Raw genomic sequence first — 26,344 nt, forward strand, 5'->3', positions numbered from 1 at the left:
AATAATTTCGAGGGAAAAATTGTTTCGGGGCCGAGTATCGAACCCGGGACCTTTGGTTAAACGTACTAACGCTCTACCAACTGAGCTGTCCAAACCTGTGGAGTAACGGTTAGCGCGTCTAGCCGCGAAACCAGGTGGCCCGGGTTCGATTCCCGGTCGGGGCAAGTTACCTGGTTGAGATTTTTTCGGGGTTTTCCCTCAACCCAATATGAGCAAATCCTGGGTAACTTTCGGTGTTGGACCCCGGACTCATTTCACCGGCATTATCACCTTCATCTCATTCAGACGCTAAATAACCTAAGATGTTGATAAAGCGTCGTAAAATAACCTACTAAAATGAATAAAAAAACCAACTGAGCTACCCTGGAACTCTACCTCTGTATTCACAGACCTCAAAGTGGGCTGACAACCGTCAAGTAACCGACATTGAGTGCACATTAACTCTGTGTGACTTAAGCTGAGGTTTTCTGTTAACGAACAATGACGTGCTATAGATTGGGTATAAAACCTAAAAGAAAGAAACTGCTTCACCTGATATTTAATTCACTATTATTCACTATTAATTAATTATTTAATTTATTTAATTTAATTAATTATTCACCTTTAATATTTCTACTGATGATGCTCTTATTAATGTTACTGGAAAAATTATCAATGAACTAGATATCGGAAACAAATGTTTGGGTATTTTCTTGGATCTACGGAAAGCTTTTGACACTATCAATCATAATTTACTTTTGGACAAACTACATACTATGGGAGTTAGAGGTATAGTTTTAAAAATATTCCAATCATATTTTAGTAACAGAAGGCAAATGACCAAAATTGAACATCAATTTAGTGAATACAAATATATTGATATAGGTGTACCGCAAGGAACAATTTTGGGACCTATTTTATTTCTAATATATGTTAATGATCTGCTAAATATAAATTTATACAAATTTAATGGATCTATATATTCATATGCGGATGATACAGTAGTTATTTTCAGTGGTTTTTCTTGGCAGGAAGCATAAAGAAATGCTAATATAGGTGCTAAAATTGTTAAAAAATGGCTTAATTCCAACTTCCTTTCTTTAAATATATCTAAATCAACTTTAGTTCCTTTTTCGTTAACAGCTGCCAGTGTTCAAAATTTAAAATTTAGCGATAAATATAGACTAATAATACACAGCGAAAATTGTTTAGATCCCAAAAGTTGTAAATGTCCACCTTTGAAAGAAGCCACGTATGTCAAATATCTGGGTATGATTATTGATCAGAATTTAAAATGGCCTCATGACATTACTTATCTTTGTAAGAGGCTTCTTAAAACAATTTATAAATTCGTTAATCTTCGATGCTACTTACCTATTAGAGTTCTACGAAATGTTTATTTGACCATTATTCAGTCTATCATTCAATATGGTATAATTGTTTGGGGTGGAAGTACAAAAATTAATCTTAGTCCGTTAAATTTACTACAAAAACGAATAATTAAAATTTGTTTGAAGAAATGTTTCGATTATCCAACTAAATTAATTTATTCTGAATTTAATGTATTTAATATTGAACAAATTTATAAGTATACGCTGTTAAAATTTTATCATAAAAATCGTAATAAGTTTGTATTACAGACACACAATTATGACACAAGACGAAATATTAATTCAACATTAGTAGAACCTAAATGTCTCACATCTGCTGGTCTAAAGCATAGCATAAATTTTGGCCCTCGGTTGTACAATGCTTTAACTAAATTACACCCAGAACTTCTAACATGTAACCCACTAACATATAACAAGAAAATTAGAAACGTGTTAATATCTTCAATTTGATTAAATAAATTTGTAGCCTATGTGTATGAATTAATCAACCTATATTATATTTGTATTCTATAATTTTGAAATATATATTAGTCCTTCTTTTCACGTGCGATATTATTCTTCTCTAGTATTAATATTATATTATATAATTCCATTGCCGCTGTAATTATATTTTAGTTCCTATTTTATTTTATTTATTTATTTATATTATTATTATTATTTTTTATTTTAATATTATATCTGAACTGCGACCGAGCACGAGCGCTGCTCATTCGGTCTCAAATTTTGTTAATACTACTGTATCTTCCTTTTATATTGCTTGTATTATTTTATTTGTATTTCTCTTTGTTTGTTTTGTAATTATATTTCTTTATTCTGTATATTTGAATTTAAATAAATACATAAATAAATAAACATCCAAAAAATAAATAAATAAATAAACCTATTCCAAAACCCTAAAATGGCCTTTTTAAAAACCTAAAATTCTGGTTCCTAGTAATCAGTAGGGAGTGCGCTCTAAGATAGATTAAAAGGGTGAAGAATGTTGGATAATAGTACATTATGCAACGAGCTTCTTAATTACCATTATAGGCGAGTTTCATACGACTTTTTATGCTCGACCATATTTCTAACTTGAAATTATTCATTTTATTTGTATCTAACTGACCTTGAGCAATACCTCGTAAATTGTGAGATGTGCGCAGACGCGAAAGTATTCATTTTTTCCGAGGAACAGATGTCCACATTGACCTTGACAGCCTATAAGAACCTACAGAGTAAACTAAATATTAACTTTGATATAACATTGAAATTAAATTAGACATTGAAAAACGAGATGACAAATTGAATTTATTTGAATATTATTTACAATTAACGCTAATTATTATAGCAACAGAACATAACCTTCTGCGACAGTATTGGATTTCCAGCCTCCGTGACTTTTCGCTAATTCTCTTTCGATTGCATATCCGAGAATAATCGATACTTGCGGTTTTATAACGGTACGAAGCTGACTAGTCATTGGCTGAGGTTTTATAACGGTACAAAGCTGACTCGTCATTGGCTGAAGACCTGTACTTTAGTGAGTAGGTGTACTTTAATGACATGCATTAAAGGTCTGCTACCAGGTGTATAATTACTACATTTCGGCATGGTCGAGCATAAACACTGTTCTAACATGATCTGTGTCACTAAAAATAAGTATAGACCAACCATCCCTCATAACCAAGACGTTACCAGGCTATCACATCAAGTTGCAGCTTGAATCCCCGCGATTCATCGGTCAGGGTTGCCGGAAGGCTCCACAGCCTCATGATAACGATGCTGTCGGAAACGAATTTGTTATGTACATATTTAGATTCTGCTCATCCCTGGACCCCCCCCCCCTCTGCCGCCGCCGAGTGAGTTAGGGGTATTACATAAAACTGTTAACGTCATACAAATGGGCTTCCAGTTATTTACCTGGCCAGCTCCAGCGTTGCCAGATTGTATAAACAATGGAACACGCCCTCGGGGAGCGTGCCCGCCGTGTTCTTGCTGATTACTCCAAGCGAATACAAAATATCTGCAGTTTCCAATTCAAACAAGCGTCCGTGCGCGTCTCTGGCTACACATTTGAAAGCTGTTTTTGTATTTGTTTATTAGTTCAGGCATGTTACACACACACGCGTGGCAAATCCATGTTCGCTCGTATTTCATTTTGACAGATTTGGTTAGGCCTATTTTCATTGTTTCCATCCTTCGTTGACTCCGAAATTTTACACCTCATATTTTATCATTACTACTATAATCATCAGTATTGATAATAACAATAAAATAGTACATTATGCAACGAGCCTATAATGGTAGTAATTAAGACACGAGTATGTTTATGAAACGAGCGCAAGCGAGTTTCATAATTTTCATACGAGCGTCTTAATTACCATTATAGTCAAGTTTCATACGACTTTTTATGCTCGACCATATTGATTTTTTCCGACAATTGGTGAAATGAATTTGCGGGAATGTGCTTTGTGAAAGGCTGGAAGATGACGGTGAATTGATGTTAATTCGATTGCATATCCGAGAATAATCGATACTTCCGCTTTCATATTGCTACAATGGTATTTTATGATTGGTGGAACACCTGAACTTTAATGAATAGGAGTACTTTAATGAGGTGCATTAAAGGGCTGCTACCAGGTGTATAATTACTACATTTCGGCATGGTCGAGCATTAAGAACATTATGTTTCAGATTTTCTTTAACTTGTTCCAACAGCTTTTCACCTGTATGACGTAAAGAAATTGTTTCAATCGGGCCCTATTCCGCAAAAGTATGTTATAATACTATATATTACAAGTAAGTAAATACACTTGTAATTTGTACAAGTTATCAGGTGTATAAGTTCATAGCGTTTTTCTGTACTTTCATTCATTTAATAGTACTATAGTAACACAGCTACCATAGCAACGAAAAATGCTACAAACTTATGCACCAACCCAATACTTCATCAATTCATACTTACAAATTACAAGTGAAATTACCACCGTTCTGTGCCACAAAATTATTGCCTTATTGTTTAGTCAACTGTCCGAAGACAGGTCTGAACTTCACAAGTGATACCAATAAGACACCACTTATGAGGCAACTAGGCCAGGAGATAATGGTGTAGGGTGGCCAGTACATATTACCTTAGTGTTAGTTTATATAATTATGTAGAATTGTACAGTTTTTCTCTACCGATGAAAGGAAACTAAGATACCTAGTACGAGACTTAACTTAAACGATAGGGAGAAAGGAACTGGGCACCCTACCCCATTATCTCCTGCCTTACTTGCTTCATGAGTGATGTCTTATTTATTTTTATTTATGTATTTATTTATTTATTTAAATATTTATTTATTTATTTATTTATTCACTCTCTAATTTATTTACTTACTTACTCACTTACTCACTCAGTCAGTCACTCGCTCGTTTATTTATTTATTTATTTATTCACTCTCTAATTTATTTACTTACTTACTCACTCAGTCAGTCACTCGCTCGTTTATTTATTTATTTATTTATTTATTTATTTATTCACTCTCTAATTTATTTACTTACTTACTCACTCACTCACTCAGTCAGTCACTCGCTCGTTTATTTATTTATTTATTTATTTATTTATTTATTTATTTATTCACTCTCTAATTTATTTACTTACTTACTCACTCACTCACTCACTCAGTCACTCGCTCGTTTATTTATTTATTTATTTAAATATTTATTTATTTATTTATTCACTCTCTAATTTATTTACTTACTTACTCACTCACTCACTCACTCACTCAGTCACACGCTCGTTTATTTATTTATTTATTTATTTATTTATTTATTTATTTAACCTGGTAGAGATAAGGCCATCAGGCCTTCTCTTCCCATCTACCAGGGTGTTGTATTGGTGTTACCTATGAAGTTCGTTCGGACAGTTGACTAAACAACAATTCAAACAATTGTATTAGTGTTGTATCAACATATATATATATTTATTTATTTATTTATTTATTTATTCACTCTCTAATTTATTTACTTAGTTACTCACTCACTCAGTCACTCACTCGTTTATTTATTTATTTATTTATTTATTTATTTTATTTAAATATTTATTTATTTATTTATTTATTCACTCTCTAATTTATTTACTCACTCACTCACTCAGTCACTCGCTCGTTTATTTATTTATTTATATATATATTTTTTTACTTGTTTGTTTGTTTGTTTGTTTGTTTATTTATTCAGACGGAGTTAAGACCACAGAATACAATAAGACATAGAAACAAATGCAGAGAGAAGAAGTAAATAAGAAATAGAAATAAAATTACAGATACAAATACAAAAGGCACAAATGCAAAAAGAATGAGATAAATAAAATATATTTATAAATTAATATATGTCTAGCAGCAGTGGAAGTCATAGGGTTGATAATGGAAATCGTACAGTTTATAAATAAAGAATAAATGTTCATTTTAAAACAGAATTTAAGTATAATGAACTTTTTTATGTCAAGTGCTACAGAGAAGGAAGAACACAATATTATTGGTAGCGCAGTTTGTTGTCTAAAATTGGTACTACTGCAATTCATATGAAGCCAAAAAACCAGCATTGCCTTGGGGGGAGGAAACAACGTTTCTCATAATATATTATCAAAAATATATTATAAACTATCAGAATTTCAAGGTAATATAACAGAGATCATATAAATATTTAATTGTTACCACACGTCTTTAAAAATGATATTAGAAATAAGATAGATGGACATAACCTTATCATAGGCATAAGCAGCCTGTATTTTATAAACTTTATAATTACTATAACATCACTTGTACACATTTGCCAATAATATGTGTAGCATGGAAAGATTTTACTTCATACTTTACAATAACTTTCACTTGTAATTTGTAATGTATTCTAACATATTTTTGTGAAATGGGACCCTGATTGTACTTTTAAATTAAGTTTTATAGTTAAGATTGTCTTTCCGGAGTTGTTTTACAAGTTCCGCTTCACCTGAGGTACCAGGTTCAAAACATCAGTTTCGTGACAAAAGTTTTACAAGTGGATTGCGAGCTGCAACTTTCATGCTAGTATTATGATCTAGGAGGCAGTTCTAGACGACTCTATGGCATAACACAAAATCGCAAGGAAATAATAATTGTTTATAGAATTACTGGCTAAAGTGAAACTTTAAATTACAAGTGCGTCATTTATCGGCAGGAGTCGGAGGCGAGTACCGTAGGAACCACCAATGATATTAAGTTACTTTAGTCTCTAGTAGTATACATGATTTTTACACCATCTTCGTATAAATATATTAAAAGTAATAATTGAAATATTAGTAATGTCACCTTATAGCCGAATAACTTTTAAAATACAATAAATTTAAATTATGTAAGCCCTGTTTTTATTTTAACGTTTATGTAGGATGAAAGAAACGGACTGGAAGTTAAGGGGAAAGAAAGGTGGCGGCAAATATTTGGATGCCAATCTGCCACTGAATTGTAAATCCTTCACTACATCTACGTGTTTTCATATAATAATAATAATAATAATAATAATAATAATAATAATAATAATAATAATAATAATAATAATCCGTGACGCTACAGCCCGTGAAGGGCCTAGACCGACCAGCCGGCTGCTGGCCTCACGCCCACATGCCGAAGCAGAGGTGGACGATCATCCAACCAGAATGGAGGTATCGTGTGGTTAGCATGATGATCCCCCCGCCGTTATAGCTGATATTCGCAACCGGATTTCGCTACCTATCGTAGCTCCCCAAATTTCATGAGAAAATTTCTTCTCCCACGAGGATTCGAACCAGCGCGCATTCCGTAACGCGAGTCCTAGACGGGATGCCTTAGACCGCGACGCCACGGCGCGGGACACATGTTTTCATATAGTTATGTTAAAATTCATTTCCATGTACTGTTTGCTTGCCCATATTTTCACGTTTCCTTTTTTTCTTCGCCAGTCATACGAGAGGATTTAGCCAAGATTCTAAAAAAGATCCATGCTTCGAAACATGGTTTTCTCTTGAATTCTTCAAATTCAGTTAAATGTACAAATTCGCAGAAAGGCACATGAATCCTATTTTACATTAATTGAATGAATGTTCAAATATTTCAAGAAGAGCTTATAATTTAATGTTAAAGTTATTTTGTTTTTATTTGTTTTAGGTATATGTTGGCGTTGGCTTTCTTGGGAAAGGCGGCTTCGTTATTGTTTTTCTTCCTGGCGTGGTGGTTCTATATTCCACCGTCTGGATTTAAGGAAGCGCTGCAAGCAGCGACACCTACTTCACCTGACGTTACGGCAGATGGCGTTGATGGCGCGCCAACCATTTTAATGAATGGACATACGAATCACGCAACCACAATAATGAACGACACTTGAAATAAGAGAAATATGGTAAACGATTTAAACCAAAGAAGTTGAATTTTACAGCCATTCCCTCGTATGGAATAAACATAACTGTGTGTTATTCATAATTTTTACGTATGCGACAAGATAGATGGGTCTGAAAGTAAATACGAACGACATTAATGTTGATGTCTCAGTGAGGTATGTCACAAATAAGATTTTACGGACGTCTAGTTACAGCCGTTCAGCTCTCTGGTTTTTTGGAGATCTAATTCTCGGCTAGTACAAATAAAAGAGTGAAATAAACAAATGTTTGATTTCGACTTATATTGAGTGTTTCAGAATATCGTCCCGTTTGGTAGGAAGTGACTTGTGTCAGTTTTACCCTGTCTAAAAATTTAATAACACACGTCATCTTACATTACAAAATCAAGCGATATGAAAATTTTCGTGGTCATATGAACGCCTAAAGACGTTTTCTTTAAGTATTGCCATATTATTTTCTTGGGTTAGGTTAATTTTGTGTTGCCTAAATTAGAGTTGAAGTATTTTATTGTCGAAGGCATACTTCCATTTCAGCATCCCACGTCACAGTCATTCTACACATGACAAGTATGGACATATTTCAGAATGATTCCATACAAGAAGGACTCAAGATCTACCGACCGAAAGAAAAGATCTTCCGAAATTCGCAGTGCAACTAATGTTCAAAGGTATTTTTACTATCGATTGATTTAAGAAAAATCGCAATATAACTGAATTTTTATATGCATATCTTAAACTACTATCAATATATCAAATTATAATCAGAGCTACTTCATTAAAAAAATTTTTTCCTAATGAAAGCTTTGGCTTCCTCGATTTATTTTTCACATATTAGAGGTAGATTTTTTTTGTAGCTGCAGTGTAATGTTTCCATGTACCTTTTCTTCCACAATAAAGAGTGTTAAATGATATACAGAGTGATTTATATAGAACTGATACATTTCTTTCATTAATTGTTTCAAAACGAATTGTGCTAGCGACAACTTATTATACCTAAAATGTAGAGGAATTTTGGGAGATTATTTACCTCTATAGCAAATGTTGAAAATGTCCTCCATCCTGCATAAGGCACAACTCAACACGTCGTTCCATGTTACTGGCCACTCGTTGGAGGACTCTGTTGTCAATAGCTTGAATCTCCTGTGTGATGTGCTTCAGATCGTCCAATGTCTGGGGACCTGTGGCGTAAACCCTGTCTTTTAAGTAACCCCATAGAAAGAAGTACGGCGTTGTCAAATCCGGAGATCTCGGTGGCCACAGGTTCCTGGAAATTATTCGGTCGTCACATAACCGGATAAATGGAACCATGCTTCATCTGTGAACCATATGATGGACAATATCGCAGGATTTTGCACAATGAACATCTGAAACCAACGACAATAATTCAATCTTTTATCCTTATCTGGTTCCTGTAGCTGATGAACAACCGTAACCCTATATGGCTTTAGGCTCTCTGACACATTGAGTAGGTGTACCCTGTCTCCTGCGACAAACGTCTTAATGATTTTTTGGGCGACTGCTCCAGTCGTGCTCTTACGTCAACAACAACCGTGGGAAGCCTAGATGAACGATGCTTGCCCTTTTCACTCACCAGAGATCCAGTTGTTTCCTATTTGTTTACCAGTCCCACTATTGTGTTTCTTTTGGGAGGATTGCGAACACCAAATTCTCTCTGGTATGCCCTTTGAGTAACTGTAATTGAATTCGTAATCCAGTATTGCTTCACAAGGAAGAGTCGTTGATTTAATGTGTACTGCATTTTCACGTTGACACAAAATGTCGAAAACAGCTGCCAACAATAGGAATAAAACATAAATATCTGCGCATCTAGTGCTGCCAACAATAGGAATAAAACATAAACATCTGCGCATCTAGTGACAAGGAATCGAAACTCCAGAACATTCTGCTTAATTTGGTGCTAAAATTGGGTCAGTGCTGCCAACAATAGGAATAAAACATAAACATCTGCGCATCTAGTGACAAGGAATCGAAACTCCAGAACATTCTGCTTAATTTGGTGCTAAAATTGGGTCATTGAATGAATTTCCAACGGAATAATTAAAGAAAGAAATGTGTCAGTTCTATATAAATCACTCTGTAGATAAGATGTTATCAGACCTCTTTGTGCCACACGCATTGAATATTATTTGCAGTCAAAAATTTTTCAGATAAATAAATTTGAAATTAAAATTATCTATACGCAGTGTTTTTCAAAATGACTGTAACCCTGACCATTGCGAAAATATAGCCAGAAAGAATAGCAATTCCAAGAAGAAATCATTACCTGCATAGTTATACCTCTAATTGGAAATTTCATAACTCCAAAATTGTAATATGCGAAATTATCGGCATGAATTATTTTTAAGATTTACGTAACACTCTCACCGTTACAAAAATAGAGCAAATTGGACGAATCTTTATTTTTCTATAAACACAACATTTTTCTGGACACTAAGATATGTTTTAGGATCTGTACATATTTCTTCCTTAGGCATACTTTTATTTTGAAGCCAGAGAGAAACACCAGCAATCGGTTCTTTAAGAACACTATTGAAAATAGTTGTTAAGACAGTTCTGTTCTTCGATATTTGCCAGATTGGAATTTTCAGAATTTTATTATGCACTATTATTTATTTCTTTTAATATTTATTTCAGTTTTAAAGACGGACTTTTTTAAACAGGAAAATAATATTAGAAGGGATTCTAATATGCGACGGAGAGAAAAGTGCATTTATGCATTATTGATTATGTATATCTGAAACGTAAAGAAGGGCAGCACTGCTACTTACAGACCTGTTACTAAATCTACGTATTACTCTGTGAAGAGATTTATTAAATCTACATACTTAGACTTCAACAAACAAAATTTGATAACTCAATCCCAAGGGAAAAAATGGAACTCCCTGCATCAAAATCCACAGTTAATTCCCGATTTACCACGAAAATCGTCTGTAGCTGCATTTAGATTGGCAACAGGCCATGATTGTTTGGCCAAACACCTGCGTAGAATTGGAATATATCAGTCCCCTAACTGCCCATTGTGCAACTCAAACCAAGAAATGGATTCGGAACACCTCAAAATCTGTGCTTCAGTGGCTGGTCATGATATTATCTTTGAAAAATATTGGAGTGCAAGAGGTCAAATGACTTTATTGTCAAACGCCTGGCATTAGAAAACAACAACATATCTGAAACGTTTAATTTAAAACTGAGGTAAGGTATGAGGGAGGGGGTATGGGCTTAAAAATATGCCTTTTGTGTGCAATACTAGAAACGAAATTTCTACTTTTGTTTGTTCAGTAAATTATTTCAGCTACATATGCTTCTGATTGGTAATTCAAGAAAATAAAACTAAACAATAATCAACAATAGTATTGGAAGTGTAACGAAGAACTTTATCGTTGAGGAACTTGTGAACTATATTGTAATGAGGAAGCGCATTTCGTCATGACACCGATTTTTTATTTTGTTTTGCAGTTATATTCACTGCAGCCATTTTCTTTAATGTCTTCTACTTCATCAATATGGCTGATGACAGACGTAATCCTCGATTGATAATTTTGATCCATTTATGCACCTCACGTTAGTGCGGAAAGTATGTTGATATTCGAGTGCATCAAGGCAATTTGTAAATACTGTAAGTACAATTATTTAGCCTGCATAATACTGAAAATGAAATAAACGCAAGGGAAAAGTGATCGTATTATGATTTAGTGGGCCATTTTGTTGACTTGGATTATGGCAGCGATACAAGAAAACTTCTGTGAATAATATGCCTGTAATTGCCGTGTGAACATGTAATAAGTGTGCAGCTGTGTAACATTTTCTTGGACCCAGCCTACGTTTGCGAGTATTTATTGTGGAAACTATCGGACTGTAACAATTGTGAAATGTGTTTTTCTTTTTTTGGAGGGGGGGATCATTGTAGCGTTTCGCGAATATAAGGAAAAAGTTGAAGCCGATAAGAAAACATTCCTAAACAGTTGTGACCGGTGATGAATTCAACAATATAACTTAATTAAAACCTTATACAATTTAATCACTCAGGCTTGCCACGTTAAATTCCAACGAAAATATATTATCGTAGTATTACAACAATGGCCAAAGAATGTCATTTATCTTATTTCAGAACTGTTTCGTTGACATTCAAGATAGTAATTAGGGACATTTATTTTAAAATAACAGTCTACTATATACAGTCACGAAGCTTGGGATGATTTTTTGCAAATCTCGCGATAGTTGCCAGCCGCTTGGAGCGCTGTGAGTACTAGGAACAATAGACTGTGCCACAGCCATCGTGATCTAATACAGGCCATAAGGCAGACCATTTAACTCGCTTAACCCGATCACGAAGGGCGGCGTTTCAACCATATAAATTACTTGGAATGCATAAACAGTAACATATGTTTCTCTAAAATGTAGTGTAATTCCATTAATAAAATTTAAAACAATGATTATGAGATACTTCAGACATAATTTACTTGCGAGTTAAGATGTAATATTATTTATGGTGTGAAAATTACGTTGTTCGTATGTGTAATACCTGCCTTTATTTCGATTAAATATTGCGAAATTCTTGTACATTCATTTATGCACGATTCAATAATGTTCAATTGCAACGCACGGATATTTAGATATGTTGAAATTATAGGTTATGTTTACTGTACCAGTTGCCCTTTTCTGTCTAAATTTAGTTACCTCCAATGCCTTAACATTCATATGAAAATTATAGGTTATGTTTACTATATTTAACTTATATTCCTAAATTCGCAATCATACATTATAATTAAGCATAATGTCAGGTATGATACCTCGGACATTCAATTTGTCTGTATTTTAATACTACAATTGAGTACTGAATTATTGTATTTATCTACTACTTAAGAGATGAAGTACGTACACTAATTTCATAGGAGTGGTATGGTAAATTTTCTTTCTACAATTAAGGAAGGTAGATGTGCTAAATTAAAATCACAATATAAATTCGTTTTTATTTGAACCTCAAAATAGTTTTCATTCTAAACTTGAAATGTTGACGCGAACAGATTATGTTAACATGTAAAATTCTCTTCACATTAAAATAACACAGTTTTGTAATTATTTCTGCAACAGATTATGCAACAAGAAGTAAACGGAACTTACAACACATTACACTAAATAAAGCTTAGCAATGATAAGCAATAAAGTTATAATATAATATTTCACTGAGCTCCAAACACTGAAATAGAAAACCCGAACAAACATTACGGCGTGGTCTATATCGAAAAAGCATTGACTGTGCTGTATTTTGCATTTTTGTGAAAAGCTATGTAAACTGTGAAATGTTCTTTATCGGTTGTAATAACTGTAAATGGCTAAAATACAATAATTTGAATAATAATATGGGACAAGGAGACGTTTGTAGTACTATAAATTGTAAGAAAAATAGATTAGAGTTATCCTTCTTCCGAAAGATCCAGGAAGGTGAGTTTATAGAATATAATATATACTTTATGAAAATAATATATAAACCTTATGTATTTCATATTTCAATAGTGAAAGGAAGGTGTTAATTTTTCAAAAGAACACGATATCGAAAGTACAATACATTTTATGGTCTGCTAGGGAAAGAGTCTGTGATGAGGCGATAGTAACGATCCTGGTGGTGAGCAACTATCTATGGATGCATATTCTGTTTATGTTTGTATATTTAGTAAGTATTAAGCTTCGTGATTGTATATACTAGACTGTGGTACAAGTTACTATAAAAAGATCATGGGAATTATTATTGGTCCTTACAAGTAGTAATATATATTTTAGGTTCAGAAAAATGAATATTTTCCTATAGTTCATTATAATTTACATTAGGCGGGAATTATTTCCTGGGAGGAAAATCCTCACTGTACCATCGTCTGAATTCATCAACGGTTGTGACACTAAAGAAATGTATTTATTACTTACGTGAGAGATGTGTGATTTTATGTACGTTAAAGGAAATGCATATATGAATGTCACAAGCTCTTTGTACAAAACTTTTTTGTTCCGTTCTTATTCGTAAATATGTTAATATGTATACTTGAAATACAAGATTGAGTAACATTCCAAAGAAACTGGAAGTGATATATCAGATGTTATGTATATTTGAAAGACGTGAAGCACACATTATATGAGAAAAAAAATATCTGAGCAGAAAGGCGTACAAAATATAACACCAACACGAAAACAAAGTACATTTAAATATTTTTATTAACAAGTTTACACTATTGGGTTGAATGAGTGTTTGCATTTTGTTTCTACACATTGTGTGTTTCTATACACTATCGACAAACAGAATTCAGTATTCTTCCTGCAGAAAACTTTGTTGGATCATTAATTTTTTTATCAGTTAAACTATTGAATATATTGAACATTTAAAATTTTTTAAATTATATTGCTGATAAAATGCTGTATCGTAAAATTAGAAAACAGCTTTGAACATTACTTTTAAATAAGGTATTAAAATAGGTAAAATAATAATAATAATAATAATAACAATAATAATCATGGCTGCTCCAAAATAACTATCAAATATTAAATTGAAAATTTCAAGGAAAACTGACCATTGTAAATATTATATTTAAGTGGTTTCTGAATGGAAGCTGTAAACTGAAAGAGACCCAACATACAGGGTTGGGCAAAATACTGACATCCAAGTATTTCAAATACAAATACAAAATACTTAAAAAATTAACCAAAATACATTTGTATTTCAAATACTCAAAATACATTTGTATTTCAAATACTCAAAATACATTTTTATTTGAAATACTCGATACAATAAATAGGCCTAAAGTAATAAGAATGTTACTGAAAATCTAAAATACACTCAGGGACAAAAAAAAAACCGGACACTTAAATATTTGCTGGTATTTTTCAAAACATTATCTTCTCATACAATATTATGGTAACCATCTGTTGTTATGGAGACGTCTATACATTGTTGATTGTTTTTTTGTTTTATAAACAAGCCATTACAACCAAATATTCCAATTTTGCTTTCGGAGTCTCAGCTATAACAATTTTGTCTCAACCATTTTGTGCTTCATTATCGTTATCATTCGTTATTTCTTTATTTTTACATTATCTGAGTTTAAGTGGGGTTGTAACATTTGTCTTAAAACAAGATGCGTCCTGAAGATGTGGCTCGAGCTGTAGCCCTTTACGATGATGGACGCAGTGTACGTTACATTGCAAATGTTATGAATATGGCTAGAAGCACAACCCATGATGCCATAAAACGGTATAGAGAGACCCTAGAATATACCAGAAGACCAGGTTCGGGTCGTCCAAGAGCTACAAATCCAAATGAAGACAGGTATATGGTGTTGAGAGTTCTTAGGGAGCGCAACCTGCCAGCTACTAGTGTAGCCCAGCTATTTGTTAACATGCATGAACCCCAATTTCGGCCAAAACAGTTAGAAGGAGGTTGAAAGCAAGTGGACTGATATCAAGTAGACCTGCAACTGATCCCAGACTTCTCAGGATGCATCGAGTTGAACGACTGCGTTTTGCAAATGATCACAGGGATTGGAGAAATGGACAGTGGAGCTGTGTTCTGTTCACCAATGAGTCCCGTTTCAATCTGTGCTCTCCTGATGGACATGAAAGAGTTTGGAGAAGGAGGGGAGAACGATTTTCACAGTGTTGCATTTCCGAAAATGTGCCGTATGGAGGTGGTGGAGTGATGGTTTGGGCAGGAGTGTGTACAGATGCTCGTACAGAGTTGGTTTTTGTTGAAAATGGAAGACTAACAACTGATAGGTATATAAATGAATGTTTGGCTGATCATGTTGTGCCATTTGGCCAATTTGTAGGCGATAATTTTGTTTTAATGCATGATAATGCACGGCCGCATATTGCCCATGCGGTCGGAGATTATCTCCAAGAAGTGGGAATCCATGTTCTTCCATGGCCAGCAAGGAGTCCAGACATGAACCCAATTGAACACGTGTGGGACATGCTGGGACGGCGTGTTAAGAATAGACGACCGAGACCAGAATCGTTACAAGAGTTGAGGAGAGCACTTGGCGAAGAATGGGAACTTATTCCTCAAGAAGACATTGCTAACCAAATTGAGAGCATGCCAAGACGTATGGATGCAGTTATTCAAGCCAGAGGGGGTAATACCCGTTACTAAAAAGAGTTTTTAATGTTTAAGGCGCCATAAAATGAAAAAAAAAACAGTTAGACCAAACGATGCCATAGTTATACGCCCTTTGTAATTTTTTGTAAATTTTCTCATCAGAGATTTTTTTTTCAAATGTTGTCGTATAAGGTGCTAAATGAAACATTATTTTGTTTAAATGGATTTTGTTTCATTTTGAAATAATTGGCAACAAAATATAAGCAAATATAGAAGTGTCCGGGTTTTTTTTGTCCCTGAGTGTATTATATTAACATTAAAAGTATTTTTACCTCGAAATTTTGTATAAGCACTGTAACTCAACATTCTTCCTTTTCCCAGTCAGCAATTAAATTATGCTACATATGAATAACTACTGCTCCCTTAAAAAAAACAGTTTCTCAAGAAGTTTATCAGATAAGGATCCCCTTGCTGGTGAATGAATAAATCCTGCAAAACAGAACAGTCTTTCTACAGGTGCAGAGGTACACAAACTTGTACATACTAGGTTCAAAAAGTTCCCGGAATTTGCTAGCATCATAGAAACAACGTACCTTAAACACTATTCTACAGCATTCCCTTCAAAATAGTTGCCTTCCGCAACAACACACTTTTGCCAACGCGTGTAGAGTTCCTGGAAGCAGGCCTGGAAGCCATTTTGTGAAACCCGTCTTAGTGCTCTCGTCGCGTTTGCGATAACCTCTTCAGCATTGAATCTCCGTCCTTTCAGATGACTTTTCAGACGGGGAAACAGAAAGTAATCAGGTGGTGAGAGATCAGGAGAGTATGGTGAGTGATCCAAAGCAGTTATGTTGTGCCTGGCAAGAAAATTCTTTACAATAATTGCGCGATGAGCAGGTGCATTGTCATGCATAAGGAACCAGTTGTTTTCTACCCACTTTTCTGGACGTTTCCTTCTCACTGCGTCCCAGAGGTGACGGAGGGTTTCTACGTACAATTCTTTCGTTACAGTACGACCTTCTGGAATGAACTCATGGTGCATGAGACCCTGAGAGTCGAAGAAAACTTCCAAAATAACTTTGCTTTAAGTGTGCTTAAATGCGACAGGCTCATGTCAGTAGATTTACTGGCATATGAAAGAACTCCTGCGGGACAAAATTCCGGCACATCCGGCGATGCTGATATAACCTCTGCAGTTGCGAGCGTCGTTAAATAAAACATAACATTTAAAATAACTTTGCCTTTGGAAGTGTGCCTAGGAAAGTTTTGCTTCCGAGGAGATGTTTTCGATTTCCACTCAGATGACTGTCGTTTAGGGACTGGGTCGTACAAGTAGCACCAGTTTCATTTTGTTTAAGAAATCACCATCTTCATCAGCCATACTGATCATGTCCCCAGCAAAACACAGAACTTGATGTTTGTACTTTGCTCTGTGGACATAATTACAAAATGCGACGAACAAACAAAACACTATGATAAACAAATGCCTACAACTCAAAACCAATAATTGCCATTATCAACAAACTTTAAAGAAATGACATCATGAATGTTACCAACAAAACAAATGTATAATATCCCTTGTTATATATTAATACGAAAAATGGTAGTAAAATTCCGGGAACTTTTTGAACCTAGTAGTATTATACTTTATAAAAGCTTGTTTCGCTGTTGGGTAATTCTCTAGAGAGCACAGGGTTGTGCCTTTGCCATTGAAGATGAGATGGCTCTCTGACACTGCCTCACCAAATGATAAGAAGAGGACACAATATGTATGTGAAACCAGCTGAGCAGTTCTCTGTTACACCTGTTTATATCATGTTTTAATTACAATATTTGAGAGATTGAGTCATAAAGAGAATTCCATCTAGTTGGGCAAGGAAACTTTGATGAATATTTCAAGAAATTTGATATAATTTCTGAATATTTGGGTCTCCTAGACGCATTCCATAATGCTGAACATTTAGCAAGTGTTGGGTAATGGATGCTTGATGCTGTTGGAGATTTCTTCATGGCATTAAGGAAATCAGTTGTGGCAAGAAAACTAAGTGTATGGCTAGCACATCTGAAATGGGTAGGCAAATAAGACAAAAGTTCATTCTTCAAATCCAAATCCAAAACTTGAAGGACAAGAAGAAAAAAAAGTATTTTAAGTATTTGAAATACAAAATACATCAATTCTATGTATTTAAATACAAAATACTTTCGAAAATCTTTACAAATTACAAAATACAAATGTATTTCAAATACTGCCCAGCCCTGCCAACATAACATAAAAGTTCCTAGTTTACACTAAAATATCCTTCATTTAAACGAGGTTGTAATAAGTACACTCAGGACAAAAAAATTTAAATCTCACCAATTTTTATTTTTTGGTAGCGAAAATTTCCTGTTTACGGGTAGGGATTTATCTGGATGACTTTTTCTTTCTCTGATTTCTAATATTGAAGAATTGAAGCAACCATTTACTCAGAAAATATAGAAAATTCTTTGAATACTAAACAAAATATGGAAGCTATTGACGACTGAATAACAATGTTACGGTCATGTATTAAGTTTATGTTACCCGCATTTTACATAAATGACTTCGATTTGTGAATGAAACTGTGGTTTTGCAATATGCATTCTTACTTTAAATAAAGTTACAATTATTTCTTACTAGATGGCGTAATATAAAAAATGAACGTAATGGCGAATGAAAAAATTCCATCTCTTCTTCATAGTGGTAGTCAAGAACCGGGGGGTTTGTTTCAAACATGTTATAAACACTAAAAAAAATACAGGAGCTTATTGACCTCTCTTTATTAAACTTTATGCATTCTCGATCTAAAACAAAGTTTTCATACTTTTCTTCCTTAATACCTGAAGCTCGATAAAATTTGTACATATCACTATATACCCCAGAATTATTATTCTTATCCATTTTGAATCTTGCGTACACTACTTTTAACACTTGAATATAAGTAATTGATTAACTAGCGAACTTACTCGTGTTAATTATGTAAGTCCGTGCGGCTTATAGCTGTTTCGGTGCTTCATCACACCATCCTCAGAGCCTACTAGATCTCGGCGTCATCTCTCGAACTTCTCTGCCTGTTGTGTGGGTGCGTTTTATTGTTTAAAAGTGGAGTCAAATAGTGTGTGTGTACTGAAATTGAACACAATCAAATACATAGCACAAGAAAACGGTTACAATCCAAACATAATATACAACATCATAAGAAAGAAAGACAAAACAAAAACTTAACAAACACAAAAACAAGCAAAACACAACACAAACACAAGAAATACATCATACTAACATACGAAAACAAAAGCACACATAAGATCGCATCTTCATTCAGAAAGCAGAAATACAACATAGCATACAGAACAGAAAACACACTACAAAGATATCTCAACACACAAAAAACAAAAACAAATAAATACGACCACACAGGTGTATACAAACTCACATGTAATAGTTGCGACAAGTTCTACATTGGACAGACAGGCAGATCATCCCAAACACGCTACAAAGAACACATTAAACCAATAACCAGAGGACACAATACATCTACATACGTCGATCACATAACTAATGCTAACCATACATACAATAACATAAATGCGGACATGGAAATCCTACACATACAACCCAAGAACCAAAAACTCAACACACTAGAACAATACGAAATATACAAACACACTAAAACACACCCTGATCAAACTCTCAACACACAGATCAATTTCAGTGCACACTCACTATTTGACTCCACTTTTCAACTATCAAACGCACCCACACAACAGGCAGAGAAGTTCGAGATGATGCCGAGATCTAGTAGGCTCTGAGGATGGTGTGATGAAGCACCGAAACAGCTGTAAGCCGCACAGACTTTCATAATTAACACGAGTAAGCCCGCTAGTTAATCAATTACTTATATTATTCTTACTTTTATGTCAATACGTAGTCGCATTAAAAACAGGTATCTGGATATCCGGAAACATGACTGAAATTTATTCAGTCCTTTTTTTTAATGTTCAGAAACCATACAATTATACAGTAAGCGAAGTTATGTGCATATTTCTGTTCTCTGTAATAATTTTGCATATTATGTGCATTTCAAATGTGAGAATTTGGGAACACTTAATGCTCTAAGTGCATGAATATGCGAGTTTTATTCTTACACAAATATAAACTTAATGCAGATGAATAAGTGGAAAAATGAAATGAAGTTCCGTGACTGGTCGGTCATCTTTTAATACAGTGATTCACTTCAGAGATTTAAAAAGAACGAACAGACTAAGTATGTGTGTGTGTGTCTCTCTGTGTAAATGTCAATACTGTATTTGAACGTTTCTTGGTTGGAGCATGTTTGTCTGATGTTTTGTAATAAAGCACAGTTAATTTGTGGTTATTATGCCTTTATTTATTTTTTTATTTTATTGGGTTATTTTACGACGCTGTATCAACATCTAGGTTATTTAGCGTCTGAATGAAATGAAGGCGATAATGCCGGTGAAATGAGTCCGGGGTCCAGCACCGAAAGTTACCCAGCATTGCTCGTATTGGGTTGAGGGAAAACTCCGGAAAAAAACCTCAACCAGGTAAATTGTCCCGACCGGGATTCGAACCCGGGCCACCTGGTTTCGCGGCCAGACGCGCTGACCGCTACTCCATAGGTGGGGACTATTATGCCTTTATTCTGTACAATTTGACAAGTTATGTTCTTCCGTCAGATATTTTATGTTTTTTATATCTTTTTATCAACGAGATAAACTAAGTGATCGGACTTCGATTCCCAGAAGATAAATGGCTTTATGCACTTCTGCTGCTGCTGGTATTTCATATTTCTGACTTTAAATACTATTGCTCTCCCCCCCCCCCAAAAAAAATCTACTTTCTTTTACAAAAACACCATCTAAATACGGAGTAATGAAATTTTCTTCTACAGTATTATCACAATTATAAAATAATCATTTCCACATAGATTCTGAGCTTTAACGGTGCTTATAAAAATTGTAACATTATCAACTTACTTATGACTTTTAAAGAACCCAGAGGTGTTCATTGCCGCCCTCACATAAGCCCGCCATCCGTCTCTATCCTGAGAAAGATTAATCCAGTCCCCACCATCATGTCTCACCTCCCTCAAATCTATTTTAATATTATCCTCCCAAATACGTCTTTGCCTCCCCAAAGCTCTTTTTCCCTCCGGCCTCCCAACTAACACTCTCTATGCATTTCTAGATTCGCCCATACGTGCTGCATGCCCTGCCCATCTCAAACGTCTGGATTTAATGTTCCTAATTATGTCAGGTGAAGAATACAATGCGTGCAGTTCTGCGTTGTGTAACTTTCTCCATTCTACTGTAACTTCATCCCTCTTAGCACTAAATATTTTCCTAAGCAACTTATTCTCAAACACCCTTAACCTCTGTTCCTCTCTCAAAGTGAATCCAAGTTTTACAACCATACAGAACAACCGGTAATATAACTGTGTTATAAATTCTAACTTTCAGCTTTCTTGAGAGCAGACTGGATGACAAAAACTTCTCAACCGAATAATAACAGGCATTTCCCATATTTATTCTGCGTTTAATTTCCTTCCGAGTGTCATTTATTGTTAGTGTTGCTCTAAGATATTTGAATTTTTTCACCTCTTGAAAGGATAAATTTGTAATTTTTATATGTCCATTTCGTACAATGTTCTGGTCACGAGACATAATCATATACTTTGTCCTTTCGAGATTTACTTCCAAACCTATATCTTTATTTGGTTCAAGTAAAATTCCCGTCTTTTTCCTATTAGTTTGTGGATTTTCTCCTAACACATTCATGTCATCCACATAGACAAGCAGCTGATGTAACCCGTTCAATTCCAAACCCTCTCTGCTACCCTGGACTTTCCTAATGGCAACCCACCAATAATCCTGTTATTTATAGACTTATTGTTTTCGATTCCTAGCGTACTAGGACTTATAAGTTGTAAGCATTGTTGTTGCGTTATCGATGTTTAGCGTTAATGTGAACATTTTCTGTGGAGATTCTGAAAAGGTTTAAGAGAGAGAAGGATGTCTCTAATCCCTGAATTGCGGCTTTCGCTACGTTGGTGAGATCGTGGGTACTTCCCTCAGTGGTACCCTTCGAACTGTAAAACTTTTCCAGGAACTCAATACTTTTCAGAAGAGGTCTGAATCAGGCCGTCCAAGTCACCCGTCGGCCAGAGAAGACCTTTTCTTGAAGCTGCAAGTCCTACAAAACCGACATTTCACTGCTATTGAGGAACGAAATCGCCTGATACAAGCCCACAATGCAACCACAGTCTAGTATATACAGTCACGACGGTCAATACGTAGTACATATGCATACATAGATAGTTGCTAACCACTAGGATCGCTAATATCGCCTCATTACAGACAATGCGAAATAGTACGGCACTATCTATTGTTTCTAGCAACTTCACAACTCAAGCTTCGCGACTGTATATACTAGACTGTGATGCAACTATAAATGAGAATACAATGAGGAGAAGGCTACATGAGACAGACCAACCTCAAGAAGACCTGTCAGAGGCCCAGAGCTACTCCAGAACACCGAAGGGTCTGTCTACGTTTTCCGCAGAAACGTGTGAAATGTGTAATTAATGAGATAGATTGACTGATAGAAAATTGCGAGACCTCGAGATAATCGACAAACGTAGCGACATTGTAGCGCCTCTAACAGCAAGTCTCAGAACTACGGTCCGGCTACAATGACTTAGTAGATAATAGTGCCACGCCCGCCATCTATTAGCATTGTGGTAAGTTACGTGGACCTTTAAGGGTATATGTACGTGAGCGACCACAAAATATTATCAGAAAATACAGGCTTTAATTTCTAAAATTTTATAAGGAAATGAACTCACAATTGGACAAAAATTACAAGGTACCACAACAAGACTTATTAGAACTTAAATGTCTGATAAAAGTATAAAAAAGATTACTAATAATATTTTTTAGAATTCACTTTTTACTTTAAATTAAATTTTCTGAAATTTTGTACACTGATTTGACATGCATTTATGAAAAAGGTAAACTACAATAATGCCCATTCCTTTGAAAATAGAAAAATGAGGTCACAAAACATTATGTAAATTTTAATATATTTTATATAGGACAAATAAAGAGTTAATTGTATTAAAATAAACAACTCTATATGTTTAAGAATAGTCAACTTTTCAGAAATAATTGTTTATTACAAGCAGGAAAAATATTAAAGATGTCAGAGACGCCATAACAATGTTATGGTTGCCAAATTATGTAACTGCAGAATTTTTTGTTTTCTGTTTTTTTCTTTTTTCATACTCTGATAAAACTGATTTGAAAAATATTATTAGCAACCTTTTTCATACTTTTATCAGATATTTACTCGTAAGTTCTAATAAGACTTGTTGTGGTACCTTGTAATTTTTGTCCAATTGTGAGTTCATTTCCTTATAAAATTTTAGAAATTTAGAGCCTGAATTTTCTGATAATATATGTGGTTGTTCACATACATATACCCTTAAGGAGTTAAATAATATTACACAATTGTCTGTACGTTTTCAATTTAAATTTCGGAAAATGTCCAATTATATTCGGAAAAAGTGTATATACAGTTTCAGATAAATCAATTTCAGTTTAGAAAATAGTAATACAAAGTTCGGAAAATCTAAAGTTAATTGCAGAAAAAGAAAATTCAATTTCGGAAAAGATAAATCTAATTTCTGAAGACTTTAGTATTGTTTTAATTTTTTTTTTCGTTGTTAACTGTATAGCATTTATTAGTGCTTTATGGTTCTGCTAACTGATGGAGTTACTTGTCAACAATATGACGCTGAAACTTGTGCCCAGCGACAGTCCTGATATACAGGGTGATTCACGAGGATTTACCGTCCGAAGACATTCTGAGCAAAAAATGTCATATAAACATTTGTCCTAATCTCAATATTTTCAGAGCTACACTAATTTGAAGTTGTTTGTAAAATATCATTATTCTTTAGTTTTAAGGGTAAAATAATATTACAGATAAAGAATGAACTATTCAGGAGTATCATTTCTTTCATTAGCTAGTATTCTGAAGCTAAAAGTGTGTAGTGAATTCCATAGTTGCTTCGTACAGAATTTTTCCCCTATTTTTAACTACAAAATTACATTTTCTTACGCATTTATCACAACAATTTTTACAAATTACGCCGCTCTTGTAATTCTTTAAGACTGTACATTAGGATGCATAATTAAATTGTAAAGAATCAAGTTCCTAAAGTCGTATTATTTGTAACAATTTTTGTGGTAAGTGCGTAAGAATAATGTAATTTTTAGATAAAAATTGAAAAACAAAATCTATACAAAGCAATTAACAACATTTTTAGCTTCAAAACTCTAGCCAATTAAAGAAATGATACTTCTGAACAGTTCATTCTCCATTTGTAATTTTTTTACCTTTAAAACTAAAGAAAAAATGTAGTGTAACTCTCAAAATATTGAGATTAGAACAAATGTTTATATGAAATTTTTTGCCTAGAATATCTTCGGAAAGAAGTTCCGTAAATGACGGTAAATCCTGTGAATCACCCTGTATTGTACATTATATTCTATGATATATTTACTTTTTGAAGACTGGCTAATTAATATTAACCCGGCACACTCACAAATTTCCAGACTATAGACACCCAGCAATTTTTATTCTTCAAGAAAATCTCACCGAGTGCTGAGCCCGGAAATCGGACCCGGGACCTCCCGATCTGGAAGCCAGCATGCTGACCAACGGACCACGGAGGTAGTCTTAATTATTTTTATTTCATTTTTTATTAATATTGTATGAAATTAGATGTCGTTGTACTAAATTAATACAAATAAATTATTATGAGCACAACAGTTATTCTTGCTGTTATATAAACGAATGTTGCCAATAAACAGTTGAATGACTGTATAGCTACAATATTTCTTTTCTAATGAGAGGGTGAAGACTCCATTTTATTTTAACTTGTATAACAATAAACTTATGTATATACAGTCTTACTAATAAAAACTCGTATACAGACGTTTAACTGTCTTATACTTATAAAATGAATAACTCGTTTATAAGTCGTGCATAAATTCCTTAGTAATACATTCGTCTTGTATAACAGTACAACTGTTACACAGCTACGTCATAGTTTCATTACTTCATTACGAAAGGTAACAGAATATTGAGGTTCTCTAGCATCCGATAGTGCCCGCTAGTGTGCTGCGATTAGTATCGATAATTACAACTGGGCCTGATCGATTATCACGCTATATTTTGGTCAAAGGGTACAGCTACAGCAATATTATTATTATTATTATTATTATTATTATTATTATTATTATTATTAGGCCTATTATTAATTGTAATTATTAAATGTAATTACTTATCACTTCCTTGGGTGTTTACCCATTTGGAGTGTGAATAAATACATTATTATTAGTATCATTATTATTATTATTATTATTATTAGGCCTATTATTATTAGGCCTATTATTAATTGTAATTACTTGCCACTTCCTCCGGGTGTTTACCCATTTGGAGTGTGAATAAATACATAGGCTACATACTCTTTCGTCGTGAGTTCTGATCTCCAAGTGAAACTATAGGTTTGTTTCAGCAAGCAATTGAGAACGCGTTACGAACTAATACCGAAATTCTTTCTACACATGAGCTAGTTGAGTACGTTCTCAGAACTAGTTCGGGATTTACATTGTTGGAATGTTTCTTCAACTGTTCTTTCACGGCCTTCGGAATTTCTTCTCACATTAATATTATATTCATCTTTCGAACTTAATTCATCATAACATATAAATATCACTATCACCTTTCAAATGATCGACTATTTTTTTAATTTTAACCTGCCCAGTCTCGAAGCATTTTAACCTCAACCTCAGGTTAAGCTCTTATTTACCTGTTTATGTTCTGCGTACTGTGTACTTAGCTCTGTTTCAATCAATAATTCAGTATGGTATTTTACGTTGGGGAGGAATGGCAAAATCGACTCTTCATCCTTTAAATTTGCTCCAAAAAAGAATTATCAAAATCTGTCTACATAAACCTTTTGATTACCCAACAAAATTAATTTTTCAGGAATTCGGTGTATCAAATCTAGAACAAATTTATAAACAAATATTGCTGATTTACTTCTATAAAAACCACAATAAATGTAAATTTGATCCTCATGAATACCATAGGAGACAAAACTATAGTTTCTTTCTAAATACTCCCAAATGCCACACAACTGCTGGATTAAAACACAGCAGAAATTTTGGACTCAAAATGCATTAATTAGAGCTTACCCTGAGCTAAGTACTCTTAACACACATACATTTAAGAAACAAATCAGATTAATTATTTAATTTTTTAAGCTAATTGAGTTAAAAATTGATACTCTAATATTCATGTACTTTTGTGCGAGATCGTGCGTATTTGCTTGTTTTCCGCACAGAACCAATACGCGGTAAGTGTGAAATACCACATTCAGTATTCCCAACGTAACACACA

General features: G+C 34.0%; 1 protein-coding gene across 4 annotated transcripts in view; it reads left to right on the forward strand.

Moving 5' to 3' along the window:
• Window positions 1-20,228, forward strand: part of Oatp26F (Organic anion transporting polypeptide 26F) — a 387,249-nt gene extending 367,021 nt beyond the window's left edge. For 2 of the 4 annotated variants that reach the window (XM_069822440.1, XM_069822441.1), the window contains exon 13: window positions 7,505-20,228. In XM_069822440.1, the coding sequence (XP_069678541.1) occupies window positions 7,505-7,721 (217 nt within the window). In that variant the 3' untranslated portion in view covers window positions 7,722-20,228. Of the gene's footprint in view, window positions 1-5,567; window positions 5,677-7,504 lie in introns of those variants that run through there. The other 2 variants (XR_011331492.1, XM_069822442.1) reach the window with 2 other exon arrangements.
• Window positions 20,229-26,344: the final 6,116 nt, after the last annotated feature.

The sequence above is a fragment of the Periplaneta americana genome, chromosome 3, assembly GCF_040183065.1.
Source record: "Periplaneta americana isolate PAMFEO1 chromosome 3, P.americana_PAMFEO1_priV1, whole genome shotgun sequence".
NCBI classification, from domain to species: domain Eukaryota; kingdom Metazoa; phylum Arthropoda; class Insecta; order Blattodea; family Blattidae; genus Periplaneta; species Periplaneta americana.